Source organism: Tiliqua scincoides, chromosome 3, assembly GCF_035046505.1.
Source record: "Tiliqua scincoides isolate rTilSci1 chromosome 3, rTilSci1.hap2, whole genome shotgun sequence".
Lineage (NCBI taxonomy): Eukaryota > Metazoa > Chordata > Lepidosauria > Squamata > Scincidae > Tiliqua > Tiliqua scincoides.
Genome location: NC_089823.1, coordinates 73461621 through 73481850, shown reverse-complemented (window position 1 = coordinate 73481850; position 20230 = coordinate 73461621). Strand labels below are relative to the sequence as shown.

The 20230-nt window shown below is 42.8% G+C and overlaps 1 protein-coding gene across 1 annotated transcript in view; it reads left to right on the top strand.

The window, feature by feature from the left end:
- IL1RAPL1 (interleukin 1 receptor accessory protein like 1) overlaps positions 1 to 20230 on the top strand; it is a 784296-nt gene that overhangs the window by 321159 nt on the left and 442907 nt on the right. Inside the window, exon 5 of the mRNA XM_066621736.1 lies at positions 8431 to 8710. Within this exon, the coding sequence (XP_066477833.1) occupies positions 8431 to 8710 (280 nt within the window). The remainder of the gene's footprint in view (positions 1 to 8430; positions 8711 to 20230) is intronic.

Below are 20230 nucleotides of genomic sequence, written 5' to 3'. Positions count from 1 at the left end.
GGACTTAGACCCACAAAGATGCGTCCACTGCAATAATTTGTTTCAGGTCACATCTTGTAGTTTTAAAAGACAAAGCTCTTTGAAACATTTAATTATGCTTGCTCATAATAATTGTGAGGTGGGCCTCTTTTATTTCCATTTTGTAAACAGGAAACTTAAGCTGAGCATTAACAGTGTGATGCAGAACATGGTGGGGTGTGGGATTGGGCTGCAAGAATCTTTCCATCTATTTCTATAGTCCCCACCCCTATGGGGGTGCAGAGGATTGTAACCAATACAGAACCACTCACTAAGAAGATAGGGGTTTCTGGGTACTCATTGAATACTCACTGGATACTCAGTGATTGCAGAGCCTTGAAAATTTCAAACAAAAAAGACAACGGGGCCGGGGGAACGACAACACACTAAACCTCCACTTTGGTTCCTGAAGTGTCTAAGGCAGTGGTTCTCAAGCGTTTAGTGTCGGGACCCACTTTTTAGAATGAGAATTTGTCAGGACCCACCGGAAGCGATGTCATGACCAGAAGTGACATCATCAAGCAGGAAATTTTTAACAATCCTAGGCTGGAATCCTACCCACACTTACCCAGGAGCGTCTATCATTGTTGAAAGTATATACACAGTAACCTGTTAAAAGTAAAATCTGTAGCATTTCCCTAAATGCAGTCACATATCAGTCTAATACATTAAAAATAAAATATTGAAATAAATGGGTACCCACCTGAAATGGGCTGAAATGGACCTAGTGGGTCCCGACCCCACAGTTTGAGAAACACTGGTCTAAGGGTTAAGGGAAGAGAGTATCACACTTCCTACTGGGAGATGGGTGGGCAGGAGAGGGAAAGTACAGGTAGAGTCTATTATCCATGGATTTTTGATCTGTGGATTTGGCTCAACGCAGATCCCCTGGACCCCTGTTGAGCCACATTTGGCCCAACCTGAAGTCTCCAGAGGCAACCCAACCTGTTATTTGGTTGCCTCTGGAGGCTCTTCTGAGGCCTATGGAGGCTGCATGCAATCTCCATGGGCATCAGAAAGACCTCTTGAAAGCATCCAAAGGCGAAACCAGAAGTTGCCTTCCAGTGCTTTTGGGGGCCTCAGAAAAGCCTCTGGAGGATCTTCTAGGATCTCCAAAGGCCATGTGGAGGCTTGCCCAGTGTCCACAGGCCTCAGAACAGCTCCGGTTGCAACTGGAGCAAGGCTTCAGCCACATTCGGAGCTCAGTGTACCCTGAAATCTGTGTGATTTGATATCGTGTGGAATTTGGTATCCATGGGGTATCCAGGAACAGAACCCTTGTGGGCTATGAGGGTCCACCTGCACTATCAATTTAACAGAAATAAATAACTGCAATTTTTGTAAAAGACACAGAAAAGAGGGCAGTGTAGAGTACAAAGATAGAAAACAACCTAGAAAGATTTGAAGCAGGAAAAGAGAGTGAGAAAAAGACTGCAGTTCCGCTCACAAGACTCCCACACAGTCCCAGAAGGCTAACAGTGTGATCCAGGGCATGCTTAGTCAGAAGTAATCCCCCGTGGGAATTAGGAATAGGTGGATGGGCATTCGCCAGCATTTCATTGCAAGACCTTTCTTGTACAATTAATATAAATGTCCCCATGCCTGAAGAGCATACAAAATGATGTGAAGAGAGCTTTTTTAATGCATATACTATATGATAATATAGTAACACATTGTTTATTATCTTGTCTTTTTGACTGGTTGGTTTTTTTTTTGTTCTATACTGAAACTGGGAAGCTGTAGCTGGAGTGTAGATTTCCTGTGCGCTCTTGGACTATCTGAAACTTGTGTTACTTCACAGAGTGCAGAAATTGAATTGAAGCCGTGTTATTAAGACAGGCTATAGCAACAGACCCAGGAGTTAGTAGCTCAATTTTCTACTCCTCTGAATCAAATTTTCCTTGAAAACAGTGCATGCAATTCTGAAGAATGGTAAGGAGGGCCCCGTCAGAATGGTTAAATATTTGGTTCGCTGGGTCCTATCAGCAGGTAATGCCTGCAGGAAGCTTGTTTATCCAGCAGAACGATCTCATTATGAGGACAGTGATGTACTGTGGTTTACTTCAACCCCTGAAGCTATTCAAGGAAACAGCTGGGTGAATGATATTCATCTTATTCCCTGTATTGTGCTATTATCCATTGCAATAACTGGTTGCATATTAAAATGGAGTTTGGGATTACTGCACCTCACTGAATGTAGCTCTGGAGTTTTTGAATAATTCAAGTATTTTCCAATTAAAAAAAAAAGATAAAGGAAGTGGTAATGGAAACTAAAACAACTCTGCCATCATCATAATCTCTGTTCATACTACTTATAGACACATAGTAAAGGGAAAAGGTTAGATTAGGGGTCTCCGAACCCCGGCCTGGGGGCCAGATCTGGCCTGCAGCAAGCCTCTTTCCGGCCTGCGGCCAACCTCTTGTCCCCTGAAAGCCTCTGGCCCATTCAACTGAATATGACCAGAACTGTGCTCTGATTGTAGGGTGTTTTGAGGGCCAGAGAGGTTGAATGAATGAGCCCATTCATTCATTTATTCACTCATCTAAGTTCCATCTCTAATTTATTTATTTAAATTTTATATTTAAATTTCGGCCCTCAACACCATGCCAGATATTTGATGCAGCCCTCTGGCCAAAAAATTTGGAGAACCCTGGGTTAGATAAAAAGAAGCTGTTCAAAGATGCAAAGGTAGTGCTTTAAGGAAAGAATGCATACTATAGTGACAAGAGTATATATCAGGAGGTCAAATTAGTTGGCGCACAAATGAGGCGTGCCCTCGTATCTGTGGGGGTTCCGTTCCTAAATCCCCTGTGGTTAAGTAAAACCGCTGATATGGGTGGGGAGGAGTGTAACAGGGATGGGGAGGTTGGGGGAGGGGTGAATCCTGCAGTGATGGCATGTGCTGGATGCTACTCCTTGGCAGCAGACTCCGTGCCCCCTTTCATTCCTTGGACTTGCACCAGCAAAATCTCTGGCGCAGATTCGCTGAGACCCAATGCGGAATGGGAAGCTCATGGAGAGGTAAGAGATTCATATCCCCTTTACCCTCTGAGGCGCAGTGGCTGAGTGGTTAAAAATGCTGGTCTGTCAGCTGGAAGGTCGGCAGCCCAGGAGATTGAGACCCTGCTGCTGCGGAATAGGGTGAGCTCCTGTTACTTGCCTCAGCTCCTGCCAACCTAGCAGTTTGAAAGCACGTAAATGCAAGTAGATAAATAGGTACCACTTGTGGGAAGGTAACAGCGTTCCGTGCGCTTCGGTGTTTAGTCATGCCGGCCACATGACTATGGAAGATGTCTCTCAGACAAAGCTGGCTCCCTGGGCTTAGAAACGGAGATGAGCACTGCCCCCTAGAGTCATATATAGCTGTGCAGGGGAAACCTTTTTTAACCTTACCCTCTGAAGCCTCTCAATCCACCTGCCTGCTGGATAGAGGGCACCCAGTTTTTGTGCGGCTGCATCGGTGGGGGATGGGAGATTATTTGATTGGTCACATCAAGACTGGTCTACTGTAAAATGTTCTACGTCGGGCTACCCTTGAGAATGACCCAGAAGTTTCAGCTGATACAGAATGCAACAGCCAGAATTATTTCTGGGGCTGTCGGTCTGACCACATTGTGCCAGTGCTTTATCAACTGCACTGGCTGACATGTTTCTGGGTCCAATTCAAAGTGCTGGTTTTGGATTTTATAGCCCTGCATGACTTGCTATCTGGATACTTGAAGGAATTTGTCCCTGTCCCATCCCCCATGTGAACCTGCCCATGTGTTGCATTCATCATCTGGGGCTCTCTTTTGCTGCCTGTCATGGACTGAGGTATGGCTGGTGGGAACATGGGGCAGATGTTTTGGAGGCAGCATCAAAGTTTGTAGTTCCTCCCCAGGGATGTCTAGCTGACCTAGGCAGGTGGCAGAAACTCATTTACACTGGCATCCCCCAAAAGAAGCACACGAGACACAGGCTTGGAATGATTTAAACTTTATTAATAAACAACAAACCTGCAGCAGGGAAAAATTTATCTAAAGTCCCCCAGCGTGCTGGCATCTAATAGCTTGGGGGAAATGGTGTTGGCCATCTAGCTCCCCCTGACCCCAATAGGGCATCACATCCTGGCTCAAGGTGTCACTGAATTGAGGACTGAGTTATCTTATCACGGCCAACCCCAAAGGGTTGAGGCAGCCGGTCAGCACAGACCCACACCGGAAAACCTTGTGTAAGCCTTTGCTCGAACCAGCCAAGGCAGCCTCATCAACCCGGACAAGTGTTGGCAGAGTGGTTCTGGCTTACCCCTTGGCCTTGCTAACCTCAGCATGTACGCCGGCCCCCACTCCTGGCTACCCAGCCAGCACGCCACCTGCCTAACTCAAACATACTTGCAAAAAACTCGCAGTTCAACCACATCCAAATGCCGGTCTGGGGTAGGCGAAAAAAACTGCCAACCAACAGCCAATCAGGTTAGCAGCAAAAAATTCCTACCCGGCCCCATAAAAGGCGACCAGCTAACGACAGACTGAACATAGGGTGGGTGGGCGGGGCTTGCCAGATGGGTGCAGACTGAAGCTGGGCAGCCTACCAGCCCCAGCAACAACTGCAGCACACCCCTCCGTTCCAAAAGACAGCCCATTGCCTGCCTGTATTTTCCCGCCTTTGCCTCATGTGCTGAGGGGGAGGGCAGTGCAAATGGCAGCGGGGCTGCAAGGGCCCCACCGGAATTATTTCATCAGTATTTCACTGATGTCTGTGATGAGGGTTTTAATTTTAATTATTTGTCAATGTTTAATGCCTTAATTTTTTTGTTGTTTCTTCTTTTTCTTTGACTGATGGGATTGTTTATAAACTCTGTCATTAGCCACCTTAGTGATCCCTTCATGGTTAGAAGGGCAAGGTAGAAACAAATGTTCTTTTTACAGATTTGCAGTTTTGCTAGCTAGTTTCTGCTTTTTGACTCATCTGTAGTGTTCCTGTCTTCATCTGATTAATTAATGAAGAAGTCACACAGCACAGATTCCACAGTGACCCTGATAGATCATTGCTAGATTTGTCTTTTCAGGTTTTTCTTCTGCTTCATTATTATTGACTTGAGTGCTATTTTTCAACTTCTGGCATATCCCTCTTTGTATGTGTGTGATGTTCTCAATACAAGGACATCTGCAAGAGGGATCTGAAGGCCTTAGGAGTGGACCTCAACAAGTGGGAAACCCTGGTCTCTGAGCGGCCCGCTTGGAGGCAGGCTGTGCAGCATGGCCTCTCCCAGTTTGAAGAGACACTTGGCCAACAGTCTGAGGCTAAAAGGCAAAGAAGGAAGGCCCATAGCCAGGGAGACAGACCAGGGACAGACTACATTTGTTCCCATTGTGGAAGGGATTGTCACTCCCGAATTGGCTTCTTCAGCCACACTAGACGCTGTTCCAGAACCACCTTTCAGAGCGCGATACCATAGTCTTTCGAGACTGAAGGTTGCCAACATAGATGTTCTCAGATAATATTATGGTACCTGTGCCTGATGAATTCAGTTACTTCGGAATTTACTTTAGCCTTCCCCGTGTATACACAATGATCATACTTATAACTGATATAAAGGTGGATGGGTGTTTAAAAAGCATTCTTTCAACTTCACCTAATCATAGTATAAGTATATGACAACATTTAGTATCAGGGATGGTAGAGATTTGTCATTCCTAGTCTAGCAGCAAGTTTGGGGTAGTTTCAGAATACTTAATACATGATTTATTTGAATGTTCCTTTAGTGATGCTTTTTAAAAAAAATATGTGGAGGTAGAGTGGCATCTTTGAGACTATGAAACCAAAATTCTTTCCAACATAATTAATGTGCAGATGTAGAATTGAAGTGTCACAAATAAATGGATAGTCATTGGGATTGTATGGTTTGATAAATTATAAGTTGAACGAACTGAAGGCTGTCTGCTCTGCATGGCCAAACCTCTATTAATCAGAGAGGAAAATAGATAATTCATCCGTATTTATCCTCTGTGAAACTGAATATATTTGTTTCTTTCTCATGGAATTGCACACATACTGTGACATACTGTGGGTGTCACAGTAATTGGGCAAGAGGCAGCATGCATGGTCCTTGTGCTTATGGTGCTCAAATTAGCTTTTAGTTAAGGTCTAATTTATGTGTGCAGTTCATCCTAAGAGCAGGCTGCAATCATGTATGGTACAGAAAAAAAACCCCAAAAACCGTTGTGTACAAAATCGTTTTAATAAAGAACTTCTGCATGAGCCCACATATGTATGGAGTCTCTCTCCAAACCCTCCACAATCAAACAGATTATATGAACTGATCCCTAGTGTCTTTCTTGAAAAAATAGTGATGTTTACAAAGCAACATTGTAATGTCAATAAAAATACCTATCCCCAGCATTAACTGCAGTCCTATATATGATCTGAAGGCCTTAGGAATGGACCTCAACAGATGGGAAACCTTGGCCTCTGAGCATCCCGCTTGGAGGCAGGCTGTGCAGCATGACCTCTCCCAGTTTGAAGAGGCACTTGGCCAACAGACTGAGGCAAAGAGGGATCTGAAGGCCTTAGGAGTGGACCTCAACAAGTGGGAAACCCTGGTCTCTGAGCGGCCCGCTTGGAGGCAGGCTGTGCAGCATGGCCTTTCCCAGTTTGAAGAGACACTTGGCCAACAGACTGAGGCAAAGAGGCAAAGAAGGAAGGCCCATAGCCAGGGAGACAGACCAGGGACAGACTACATTTGTTCCCATTGTGGAAGGGATTGTCACTCCCGAATTGGCTTCTTCAGCCACACTAGACGCTGTTCCAGAACCTCTTTTCAGAGTGCGATACCATAGACTGAAGGATGCCAATGATATATATGTCTACTGAGAAGTAAGCCCCATTAAGTTCAATGGGACTCTCAGATAAGTGTGAATAGGATTACAGCCTAACACTATGGTTGTTCATATAGAATACAGTATATCCAAACTGCTGCTGGCATCTAATGGATTACTGCCCCAAGAGCTGGTGTAGAGCTGCACTCTCACTTGCCTGACTTCATTCAAGCTTTAATTATGTGAAAGATAAAGGGATTTAGAAGCAGCACTATTCCTAGCTTCTGGAAGTTTGGTTTTAGTGATAATTCTCCCAAATCCAGTGAATTCTGTAGTCAGCACATTATTAATACTTATATACTGCTCTTCAACCAGAGTAGTTCACATGATTGCACTGGTCCTTAGATACTACACAGTGCAACCCATCTATATCAATCTCATCATGGTTGGATGTAGTTACCTTTTTTTAGTTCACCATTTTCTGTCCTACACTGAATTCTGACAAAATTGTGATAGTACTATTTATTTAGCTCCTTGTACGCATGATGAATTACCTTCCATGCTAATTATACCAATTGCTAAAGGTCAGCTGCACATCAAGAGTCACTCTCTTTGCCCTCTCCAATTCCAATGGGCACTGCTCAGAAGAAGGCAAAAATATCTGCAGCACCTCCAATCCAGAGATAAACAGGCAAGATCTGTCCCCCAAAGAGTGCTTTTTAAGCACTCTTGGGGAGTGAATAATTAAGAGATCAAGGCTGCATCACCTTTATTGTAACGTGGCCTTGAGATACGATGCCCACGAAGAGAATCCGCCTTCCCTGCTTTCCTTCTATAGCTGTGAGGGGGGGAATGAGGCGGAGAATTCTGTTCATACTTAAACCTCATCAACCTTGTCTACATTTAACAGCTTTAGAAGAGTTACAGTCAAGCTCTCTGTTAAGAGAAATGGAAAACACCGCTTGGATAATTTTTGCTCACCCCTAGTAGTTTGTAATACAGAAAGGCCAGATATTTCCAGTAAGGCTTTAAGTAATTTGCTGCTGAATATCCAGTGATGATGACCTGAATCATTTTTCATGACATTTGTTCTGCTGTGCAATCAGGTTTAACATGAAGTACTTCACCCTCCTCAACCTAGAAGCTAACCTAAATGTTCCGGTTTGTAGTCATTGCTTCTTGCCTTAGCATCTTCTGAGACCAGACAATTCTCTTCTTTCATTTATATTGAAGTCTTCAAGGTAATTGATTAATGCTGTTCAGTGATTATGGCCCCCTTTGAATTAGATAGTTTCAGTACTGCACACTCTCCACCAAATATTTTGTAGTAAAGTGCCTTAAAATGATATAGTGAAGAGAAGAACAATTCCATACTTATAACTGATAATTTCAGTGATGACAGATGAAAACAGTATATCAAGTGTTGCTAATTGCTGTACACTGAGGTATGTTTTGTGGATATGGATATATAAAACATAAACTAGAGTAAGCTGTATTGTGGATGATAATATCAGAAGTACCAGACCCCAAACAGGCAGTTTCTGTGCTTGGGTCTTCAGCATTGTGTATCCTAATTTTTTTTTTTTGTTCTTCTTTCTCTTTTTTCTCTTTTAGCTGATGGATGTACTGATTGGTCAGTGGATTACAAGAAGTATCAAGTCTTAGTGGGAGAACCTGTTCGTATAAAATGTGCACTGTTTTATGGATATATAAGAGCCAATTACACCCTAGCACAAAGCGCTGGACTCAGTTTGATGTGGTACAAAAGCTCTGGACCTGGAGATTTTGAGGAACCTATTGCTTTTGATGGAACTAGAATGAGCAAAGAAGAAGATGCCATTTGGTTTCGCCCAACAGTGTCACAGGACAGTGGACTTTATGCATGTGTTATAAGGTATGTGCTTTACATTTTTTTCAGGCAAATCACAAGGTAAAGGGAAGCTATATAAATTGAGTTTCTTTGCTCTTTACAGCACCTGACAAATCTTATAATCTTGTAATTGAACCATGTCTTCATTTTGATTCTGAAGGGTTTGTGTGTAACCAATGTCTTTACCTTTTCAGTGTATATATGATTATTACTTTATATTTCTTAGTAATTAATTATATTTTGTATAGGCTGTTCTATCAATGGCAGTTGGCCTTCAGTGTGATTAATGTTCTATGAAACATTCCCACATACATTCTGAATGAGTTTTCTTTTTGTATATTTTCTTTCAAATGCCATCTTTTTTGCATAGATGTAATATGCCATATTTGGGACTCTGTTGTCTCCTGATTGCCTTCTGGGTGTGTGAAGATCAGCACATTCAGATTCTTTTCTGTTTCTGATTTGAATTCTGCAAAGTTTTCTGCAGTGATACTCGTATATGCCATTTGAATATGTACAGGAATTATATCTGAAGGTAGCGCCTAGGAGAGGGGGGTAAAGGGGGTAATTTGTACCAGGGCCCAGGAACCAAAGGAGGGGCCCCAGGAATTTCCTAGAATCTTACATTTTCCAATCTCACCCAGACTCACTGCCCATATGGGATGCTGGGTGCAAATACCGTGGGCACATGACAATGACTACTGCCACAAGCCATACACACCAGGCCCAGGAATGCATACATTCCTTAACAGTGTCACATCTGGGAGGTAACTGACCTGCTACTGTAGCTCTTTCACTAGTGGATCTGCTTACCATGAAGGAGCTGGCCAACAGCTACTGCAGAAGTCTGTTTTGGTGTACACAGGACACTTTCCATTCTAGTGTGAGCCTCAATACAATGATACTCATTTCCTGCAATGATTTCAAATATTTTAGAATGTTTGGTTTTCTGTGTTATTGTATCTCGCTGCCAACTCTGTGCAGGCAGGTGGACCTGAGCTCTGCATTGGAAAGGCAGGTACACCTGCGCTCGAAAGACTATTCTGGCTATTGCCACTTTGTACCCCCTGATAAAATTCCTCTTAGAGGCCCTGTCTCTAAGGCCCTGCCCTCTAAGAGGCCCTGTCTAAGAGGATAAAATTCCTCTTAGACGCCCTGTCTGAAAGGAAGTCCTGGATGAAGGAAAGCACAGCACACATTTCCTTTAATCTATACAATAGATAACTTTTTATAAGCATCTCTTGGCTGCGTGCTGCAATGGAACTTGCGATTTCTTAGCCCCTTCTTAAATGATATAAGCTCTGCTAGAACATATCACTTCTCACAGTTCTTGCTTTTGAAATTTATATTTCCCCATTCCACTCCCTTCTGCATCACAAAAAATGATTCATGCTGAGATACATATTCCTGCCTATAGTGAAAACAGAGACCATCTGGGCTCCCACTTAGATGCTGAAAATTACCAGAGAAGATAGAATTAAATTTAGAGATAGGTTAAATGATGCAAATAAAAATGCAGGAAAAGCCTTGCAGAGAAAATGCACAGTTTATTGCTAAATGAGTCATAACATTTTGCTTATTGCCCTTTGCAGAAAGACTGTTAAATTTCTGATAGCTCTTCATTGACACACATCTGTAAATGTGATCCAGTGACCTGCATACCCCAGGAGCAATAATAAATTACAGGCCTGAAAGTGTGGCTTGGAAGTCAGTGCACCTGTTATTAAGGTAGTTCGAGTTCATAACCAGAGAAAGCCCACAAACAGACTGAGCAGTGGCTTTTATTTTACCACTTGGCACTTATTCCTGAAAAGATTGTCATAGCTTCATGTTTTCTCCTGATTCCTACCCTTGGGACTAGTCTGCCTCATTATGCACTCCATTCTCCACAGTGATAAGTATTTTTATCCTTATTGTATTCACTCAAAGCACACACACACACGAATTCTAAAGGTGAATAATTGGTTAGGCTTCAGTGCATGTCTTAATGATGTAAATTGGTCTATACTAGTATAAGAAAAACATTTAGGACAAATGTACACAAAGTGTTACCTGAGATGTTGCAAGTTGTTCCTTTTGTCAAAAGTGCTGTATAATGCTGACTATTCTTACAACAGTCTAATTTTTGATACTGAACTTCCTCAGCCACTGTTGTGTGCCATAAAAAGCTTCAGGTTTCTGCTTTGTAATTCAAACATTCTGTCTACAAATTGTCTGTGAACTTCCATTGTCAGATTGCAAGACATTGCTTGCTAAACATGCTAATTTTCTTAATATTTATAGTGAATCTCATGAATGTACTGATCCTGTTGGCCAACCAGCAAACTTAAGTACCTTGTACCCATTAACTGGCAGCTAACCTTTATTCCAATTATCACATTATAGGAGTTGCAGAAACATGAGACCCCATTTCTTTAGATGGCCTTATCAGACCTGCCAGCCTGAGGGCGCAATCCTAACTTGCGCTAGAAGCAGGTAGGCCAGTGCTGCATCCAATACAAGTTTGGGGACAAAAGCAGTGCAGCCCAAGGCAAGGAGAAACATTTCCCGTTACCCCGTGTTGCGCTCCAGTGGGTCTACTAGAATATGAACCACCTGATAAGGTGGTGCAGATCCAAGCAGCCTGGAGCTGCGCTGTGCTGCCCGAGAACGGGATCAGGATCCGGCATAAGTGCCGGATCCTGGCCTTGCGTCCTGCTCCCCACCCGCCCACCTCTGGGTACACCCAACCCCAGGAATGCCTGCCACCCACCCTCCTCCTGCCCTGAAACGCCTCCCTGCTGCCTCCTCCCTGCCCTCCCCATTCCTCTCCCAGACCCCGGAAGGAGAACTCACCTTCTCCCTGGGGCCTGCGACGGTGCGGGAAGGCCAGTGCATGTCCATGCACTGGCCTATCTCCCCAACGAGTGGCACAAAAGTGCTTTATGGCACTTTTGTAACACTCCTGGGCCAGCGCAAGGGACTTGCACCAGCCCCAGTCCACCTCAGTATTGCGCTCTGAAAGATATACTTTAAATGAACTCTCTCGACCGCCAACAGCTGTATCCATATGTGTGCCCTATTAATGGGCATGATCATTATGATTTCCATCTATATACATGGCACCTGGCAAGATAATATAAGCAAAAAAGATGGGTCCTTCGATCTATAAGGAGATTACAGTACTGTATAAGTTTTGATAGTGATGAGAACAGAGGCAAGGCAGGAAAAGGTGGACAAGGGTAATAGGATGAATATGAGCAAATACAGGAACCCATATTTAGACTTTAATAGTTTGGAATGAGAACTGTCCTACCAGAGATGTGAATCTCTATATCAGTTGGACCATAGTTACGTATGGTGCAATATTGAAATTAGGTGTTGGAGACCCATCCAGGCTTCATCAAATAAAGTTGTGAAGTTGCAACCCAGAGATTGGTGCTGGCCTTCCCCATCTGTTTTCCCACAACCTTTCATCTTCCTCTCCTTCACCTGCCAATCTTGATACCTGGAGTCCCACTTACTACCTAGAGAGGGCAAATGTAAAACAAAACACAGGGAGAAAAAAGGGTAGGAAAGCCAATTCTGCCACCTGATTGGGAAATGTAAAGGTATAGTGTCAATCTCTGGGTTGCAACCTGAGGATTCCAGCTTTATAAGTGTCTACAGCTAAACTTGTGATAGTATTAACCTGCATCGTCTCACTTCCTGGGTGGAGTCTCTGGTCCTATGTCACATGCATAATAAAGACAGAATCCTCATCCTGTTCTGGGATGAGTATAAATCCAGCATTCTTTGTTGTAAAACCACAAAGCTTTCTTGCAAGCTACAATTCTGGGATTTACAATGGTGAGTGAGTACTAGCAATGCCTTTAAAAAAATGAAGCAGCATTGACTGTAATTTTCTCTTATAACCCTAAAAGCATTGACATTGAGGAGACTGTTAGGTGTTCATATTCCAAATGATGCCCATTTGATTTTATGAGTCTTTTCACTCATACTAAGTGAAAGTAGAATAATTGAGAAACTGTTCTTCTTATAAAGAAAAATGTTTGCATTGCCTACTTGTACATTGTAACTTTGAAAGAGCTGAAAATTATTGGAAGTAATTTTCATTTTATATTAGACTCACTGATGCATTTAACTATTGTTTGACTAAGGAACATTTTATAAAATGAATGCATTTTCTAGGAATTCTGAGTCACTTAAATACCTTTTTACGGTTTCCAGAGTGTCTAGCATCAAATTTGATTTTAAAACTCACAAGTGTGATCTTGTTCAACAAAGGTTCAGTGAGTCTTCAGCTTTTAAGGGAGAAGAATAAACTTTTTGTAACTAGTCACACTCCCATCAACTGGGAATGAATGGTTATGATTGAGGCAACACCTCTTTCAGTAGTAGATAAGAATTGTACTAGATTATTTAAGTATTCAGTAAGTAAGTATTCAGTATTTAAGTATTCAAACCAGCCCGAACTGTAAACTAGCAAATAATTTGTTCATTCACCAATTCCACTACACAAATTGCTGTCAGCAGTGTCCTATTCAGCAAGGGCAAAGATATGGACAGCATTTTTCAGGGACTAGTATTGACATCTTGTAAATTCTTTATATTGCACCCCCTGCCACCCCGCTCTCTTCCCCTGCCACACCTTCCCCGCCCCTGCCCACTCCGGAACACCTCCTTCCTGCCTCCCCTCTGCCCCATCTTACCTCTCTGCTGCCTGGCAATCACACGGAGCTCCAGGTAGCAAACCAAGTGCCCAGCACTGGAGCTGGCCCCACCATGGTCTCACACTGGGCTAGCTCCAGCACTGCACCCATGGTAAGACCCACAAACATACTTTATGGCATGTTTGTAACAGTGTACACGGGCAGTAAGCTGCCACACATGGATCTGGATGGGGCCCTTAGTGTTCCCCTTGCCTGGTCTTTGATAAGAGTTAAGACATATTTGCCTACTCACAAGTAAATGCGCAGGTGTGGCTCAGTTTTGCTTTCCATATAGCTAAATACATTTTCCTAGTCAGCTGGAGGGGACTTCCTTCTGGAGAGTTTGTTGGGGCCTACATTCATTGGAGTGGTGCCATTCTGTTGATATTGCATTTTCCTTAGTCTGCCCTTCACATGGACTGAGGCACGCTCACCTACTCATGAATAAATGCTCATGTGCTGCTCCATTTTGGTTTCCATAGGACTCTATACATTTTCGTTGTCAACTATCAGCTTGTCAGTTTCGCAGCTCACCAAAAATGGGGTCACAACCTGCTGAATTATGGCTATCATAATCAGGACATTCTTGATTAAGTTCAGAATTTTTATTTTGGCTTTCTAAAACATTCAATTTATAGGTACCCATTTTTAAAAATAAAAGAAAAAGGTGGCAGCAACATGATAGAAGTCAAGAGTTTCTCAGCCAATTTTAACAGACTCATGGGACTTGGATATTAGATATAAGCATCTGTATTTTTTTATGCTTAACCAAGCATGAATGTGAAATTTTAAAGGATCACTTAACTGAAGTCATGTTCTTTGGCATGAATGTTTCTGGAGGAGAAAAGACTTTTAATGGGATGGGGCGGAGACTGCAGTTGTGTAGTTAAACTACTATTGATTCAAGAGCACCCTTACTTGGTGGAAAAAAGCACTTTAGAGTTGTGTTACCTCCAGAGAGGACCTCTAAGGCAAGTCACTCCCTATATTTTCATTTGCCACTGAGATGGGAAGCAAGTGTGTGATCCCGAATGAACACACACACGATTCTTTGGATTTTTGGAGAGGCAAACAGGCGACAGGAGAATTCAGAGGACTTCAAACGTTTACTCGTTTGCAAACGGGACCCCCCACACACACACGTGGAGGACCCCGAAGGATTACAAAGATGCAGGTTTTATAGGGTCTTTTAGATAAGGGAGGGGGGACAGGAGCACCCAAAGAGAGCAAAACACATCCATGGGAAGGATGGGAAGGATAACAGACCAACAGGCCCACAAACAACATTTGGCATTGTTATCAGATCAACATCTTGGAGGGCAATTCGATACGCATCAGCAATTTGTTTACAGAGATATCCATTACAAAGGATCTGGTACTCTATGCATCCCTTTTATTTGTTTATGGCTCTTATTTATGACTTTCTGTTTACCCTTGTGAACCCATACCACAGCTAGCTTGTTCTCTAAGAGGGATTTTAGATGCTGGCTTTTGGTCAGAGAAGAGCCTTGTGGGTATTTCATATTGTGAACTGGGCATCTTGGGATATTATTATATTGTGAGCTAGGCATATTGATATCATGCGAGCAAGATTAATTCCAGTTAAGAAGGAAAACTCCATTATCAGGACAATTGCAGATACAGCTGGAACAGGATGGTGGGGTCAGAATGAGAAAGATTTAAAAGTGGTGATCAACAGACTCTTCAGCTTGTCTTGTAGTGGCTCAAGGTTTTCCAGACTTTGCCAAGAATTGAAAAATCGGGAAAAAAGAATCTGAAAAAGCTTGGATCTTTCCAACCTTATCCTGTCATGGTCAACAGGGGAATCCCAAGAGAATGCAAGCTGGCCCAGGGAATTAGTACTCAGTATTTAGTGTGTTCCTCTTTTCCTGCTCTCCATTTTCCCTTTGTTGCTATTGAATGGGAAAAAGCCTCAGTAGCTTATCCACTGCCTCTAGTCCAGGCCATACAGAAGGGCCATCTGGGTAAACACCTCTCACCATAAGAACAGTAAACTTAAGGTTTAAGTTTCTATTAGAATCCCCCTCCTCACACGCGTGCACACACAGTAGTAGAGCAAAGAGACATGACAATCTGCTGAACTTCCCCATAAGCAAGGACCAGGCAGACTAAGGTTTGAAGCATCTATTGAACTCTATTTAAAAGTTTTAAACAGTAGTAGGAGAGGAAAGGGAGGGGGCAAAAGTGATAGGTTGAGTGAAAACAGTGGAGGCCTAAGAAAAGGGTTACTAAAGGTGCAGTTACTACTAATGCCCAATGGATTGAGCCGCAGTGCTATTCTCTCTGCTAGCCTTGCTCCAGAGTTGTTTGTGCTAGTCGGGAGAATTGAGCAGACAAGCCAAAATGCGTGAGAAAACTCATGCAATTAAACATTTCCCCTAGCTAAGCCATCTTCATGCTGGAATCTCCAGCCCTTTTCACTCACTGTGTGGCAAGTGGGTGCTCCTCTCTTAGTCCCACAGAGTGGCTCTCAGGCGGCTTGGAGGGAAGATCCTAGCCTTCCTGTGTGCTGGGAGTGTTTACATTCAGCTGGGATGACCATCATCACTCTATCTGGTTGCAGGAGTGGAACCACTGGAACAAGACAGACAGGAAGGTGACATCCCAATCCTATCCACACTTTCCTGGGAGTAAGCCCCATTGACTCTAATTGGTTTTACTTCTGAGTAGACATCCATAGGATTGGGCTGTGAGTCACTTGGCAGGCGCATTCCAATTTCTGCTGGGAACTTGCTAACTTGAACAAAAGAGAAACTGAATTCCCCCTCATGGCTAGTGGTGACTGCAAGGCAAAACGACAAAAGCTGCCTGTAGGCAAATTTCAGCACTGAGTGTCATGGATGCTGCTGATGAGCCAAAAATTGCCCCCTAATACAGGAAAATAGGCAGAAAATAATCAGAAAAAATGCACAGAAACACAGACATTTATCACATAACACATAAGGAAACTTGGAGAAACCAGACTAGTGGGCACTCTCACCAGCCCTCATGACAGTACTCTACTAGCGGTAGGGAGAGATGGAACATGGTAGGAGATGGTCTTTCAGGTCTTGCCCTAAAGACTTAAGTGAACATCTTTTCCTACCAGAGTGCATGAGAGTTCAATTCATTGAACTGGGAAGCAAAGGAATTGAAATCTCACAGGCATCTCAACAGAAAAGGATGGTCATGCTAACAAATGCCCTTTCTTATTGGGATATGGGCTGTAGGATTCCAAGGCAGAGGAAACCACAAGTTTCACTGACCCAATTGCGAGGAAGACCTCTCAACATTCTCAGGAGCATCCAGGCTTAAAGGTAAAATCTATGTTTTTTCTTCAGCCAACCCTCACTCCTGCTGCTTCCTCCCTTAGAAGCCAAGCACTCTTGCCTTGCAAATGGGAGTGAAACAGGCAAGAGAGTTGGCTGATGAAAATGAACCGATGTCCGATGCCTAATTCACTTCTGTCACTATTTAAGTTTATCAGCCACTACTTAAGGATTTGAACTTTCTGCCTTCTATGGAATTGGGGGATTTCTAAAAGTTTGCCAAAGATAGAGTGAATGTAGAGTTGATTCATAACTAACCCAGGCACAGAGGATTCCTGTCCACCATCTACATAAGTAAAAGTGTGATGCAAAAGTGTCCCATCCAAATTATACTCAGTCTCTCAATGCCCACTTTTTGGCTAATTAACACCTCCTCCAAGAACAGCAGCTGCCATGTGCAAAGAAAATGACTAGAACTCCTCATCAGTTGAGCAATTAACAGTAATTTATTGCTCCAAACACAGACACTCCCTGCACTTCCTCTTGTCCAGAATCCTTTCCTCCCCAAAACTCCACTTAACTTAGTGGGTAAAGGTCCAAAGCCTCCAGTCCAAGACCAGTCCAATCCAATCTCCCAAAGCACAGTCCAGTCTTCTGCAGCAGAGTCCCTCCTCTGTGTCCTCTCCAGTAGAGTGTCTCCTTCAGCAGGGTCCTGGCAGTCCTCTCTTCTGTGTCCTCCAGCAGAGTCCTGACAGTCCCCTTCTCCCATAGGTCCTGGTCCGTTTGTGTCCCGTAGGTCTGGGGTCCTGTAGATCTGGGTTGGGGTACCTCTTGGGCTTTGCTCCTTCTGAAGCTGCCTTTTATCCTTGTAGCCCCTTGTTAAGTCCAAGATGCAGCTCAGCTGTGAGCTACCTTGTCCATGTCCATTCCAAGTCTGACCAATGTCAAATAAAGCTCAGGTGTCCATCAGAGTCTCCATTGGCCTTGATTGATTACAGCTGTGGAGCCAGCCCTCCCCTTCCCTGAGCTGTCAACCAGCTGCCAAAACATGGAATCGATGTCAACACCACATCATCCACCTGATGATTTTCCATTACAAACAGCTCCATGCATGCTACCATACACATATAGTCTTGATTCAAACCAGGCTCTTGTGCTTCTGGTTGTATGAGCAAAACTCTCACACATTATCTTTTGTGCATATTAGAAAGGGTAGATGGGCCCGTTCCTCCACCACACAAAAAATGTTAGGAAGGATGAATGTATGAATTGGTGTCTAGAATCAGCAATAATAAATGTTGACATGCTCTCTGCGTTGGAGAACACTTGTGATTGGAATTCTTGGGCCTGAGACAAGAAAGCTGATATCCATTTAGTTTTTAACTTAAATTTATCAATCACTTGGATACAATTTCTTTTAAGCAAAATGGCAGCATCTTGCCGTTATTGTAGCCATTGACTGTAGGTGTTCCAACATTTCCTTAACTTCTAAAACTCCCAGCTCCTCTTTCTGCCTAATCATACTGTTTAATTCCTTTATAGCAGAGAGCCAAGATTAATACCTTTGTTGTTCAAAGAACAAACAAGTAAAACAATTCTACAATTTAGTGGTATGAAAGGTTGTTGTAACTTCTCTGCTACTCAGCTAATTGCAGGAATTGATTCCAGTGAGTCATATAAAGCTATTTTGAATAGGCAATTAGCAACTTCCTTTTAAAACTGCTCCATCTGTTTTAAAAGGTTAAAAAAAAAAATTAAACAAAGCCCTCGAAAGTAAGGGGGGAAAAATCCAAGAACAACATTACTTGGTCTTGTCATCATGGAAACTGCCATTTTCTCATGAAAAGTTTTTTAAACAGGTTTTTGTTTTTCTGATTTTTTTTTTTAACGAAGTTGTTTGGGCTGTTTTAGTCAGTTTACTACTCAATCCTATCTGAATTCCCACGCAGCAATGTAGTGGCATTAGCGTGAATACTGCTGTATCCCACAGGTGATTTTTGCCTGGTGGATATCTCCTTGCATTTGCCTCCTTGCCCCAGGGTAAGCCCCAGTGACCGCAGTTGGTCAATGCAGACCTGTACCAGCTCAATTGCTGCCGCAAGTCTGCATTGAGTTGGAGAGGTAGATCAGCCTATGGAGGGGTTGGGATTCAGAATGCACCAGCACCACTGAACTCACCCCCATCCCAGACCTGATCCACTCTCTTTCCAGCCCCTATCACCACTCTGACTTCCCACCCAATTTCTCATTTCGGCCACCCTGCCCCATTCAACTTTTTTTTTGACTCTGCAGCATTTTCAGAAGTCAAATTTCAAAGGGGTTTCAGTCTCTTTCTCCCACATGTTTGTTTTTCAGGGTCCAGTAAATAGGTTGCCAAATGAAAGCTTATTTACAGGATCATTTTCCCATTGCACTTTTTAAGCAAATGACATTTTACATTAATTTTCTTGTCCAAATACAACCATAGCATTAAATGGAGACATGTGCACAACTTTGGGGATACATGACAAAGGTAACAATTATTGGAAGGACAATTGCAAATGGTAAAGTAGGTTTCATTGGGCCAATAGAAATTACTGCAGATATTCACCTATAAGTCGATCCCACAGACAAGGCAAAGGCAGGTTTTCAGGCAAAAATCATGGAATGTTCCATGACCCTCGGATAAGTCGGAGGTAAAACTTGGGGAATAGTACTTGTGAGGAGGAGCTGCAGCTTGCCCTGATTGAAAGGCGGGAAAGAATCTGAGTCACACCACTGTTTTTTAAGACATTAACAAGGTGCTTATGTAGTACTGTGTGCTGTTCCCCCCTTAAAGAAACATAATTGAACATTGCATTACACTGCTAAAAAAAAAAAGAGTTCCAGGTTTGAAACTGCAGAAAAGCATTTGTAGTTTTAAAAACCATCCAAAATAAATCAGCACCAGTATAAAGTAACTCACAGATAAGAAGTGTCAATCTACATTTGATTTATTGGTAGTACTTTCTTGCCTTATAGGCGAGTATCTACAGTAGGTGTATGTAACTGTCTTGAAGTTCAGCTGGTTTTCACTCAATATGTCTCTCTTTCATTCTCCATGCAACCGTGGGATTAGATTTTCATAAGCCCTTAGAAGTAATTAACGATACACCATGAAGAATGTAAAAGCTTATTATCAATTGAATTTATCATTTGATGGAACAATATTATTTCATTACTTGTGTTAGTTCAGGCAAACTCCACTCGACCCTTAACATATTTAGGATTAGCGTTTCATAGCTACATTTCTTACAAAAGAGGGAAGTAAATGATCTTTCTTTGTCTTTAGAAGGTATAAGATAATCTTGTCACTGTATCTGCAGGCAGTGGTCCCAATACCAAGATAGTCATATCTGTCCTATGGGAAACAATGAAATTTAATCTTCTTGTGACTTTTTTTGTTGACTTGACTGCCTTTCTCTGGAATGAAGCCAATGTGTAATGGCACTCTCAGTGTTTCCAGTTGAGACAGTCACCTCATAATTTTAGACTATTGCTGGGAAAACAGTTCAGTTTTAATCATACTATTTCCAGGCATTTTGCTTTGTTGCTACTGATGCATT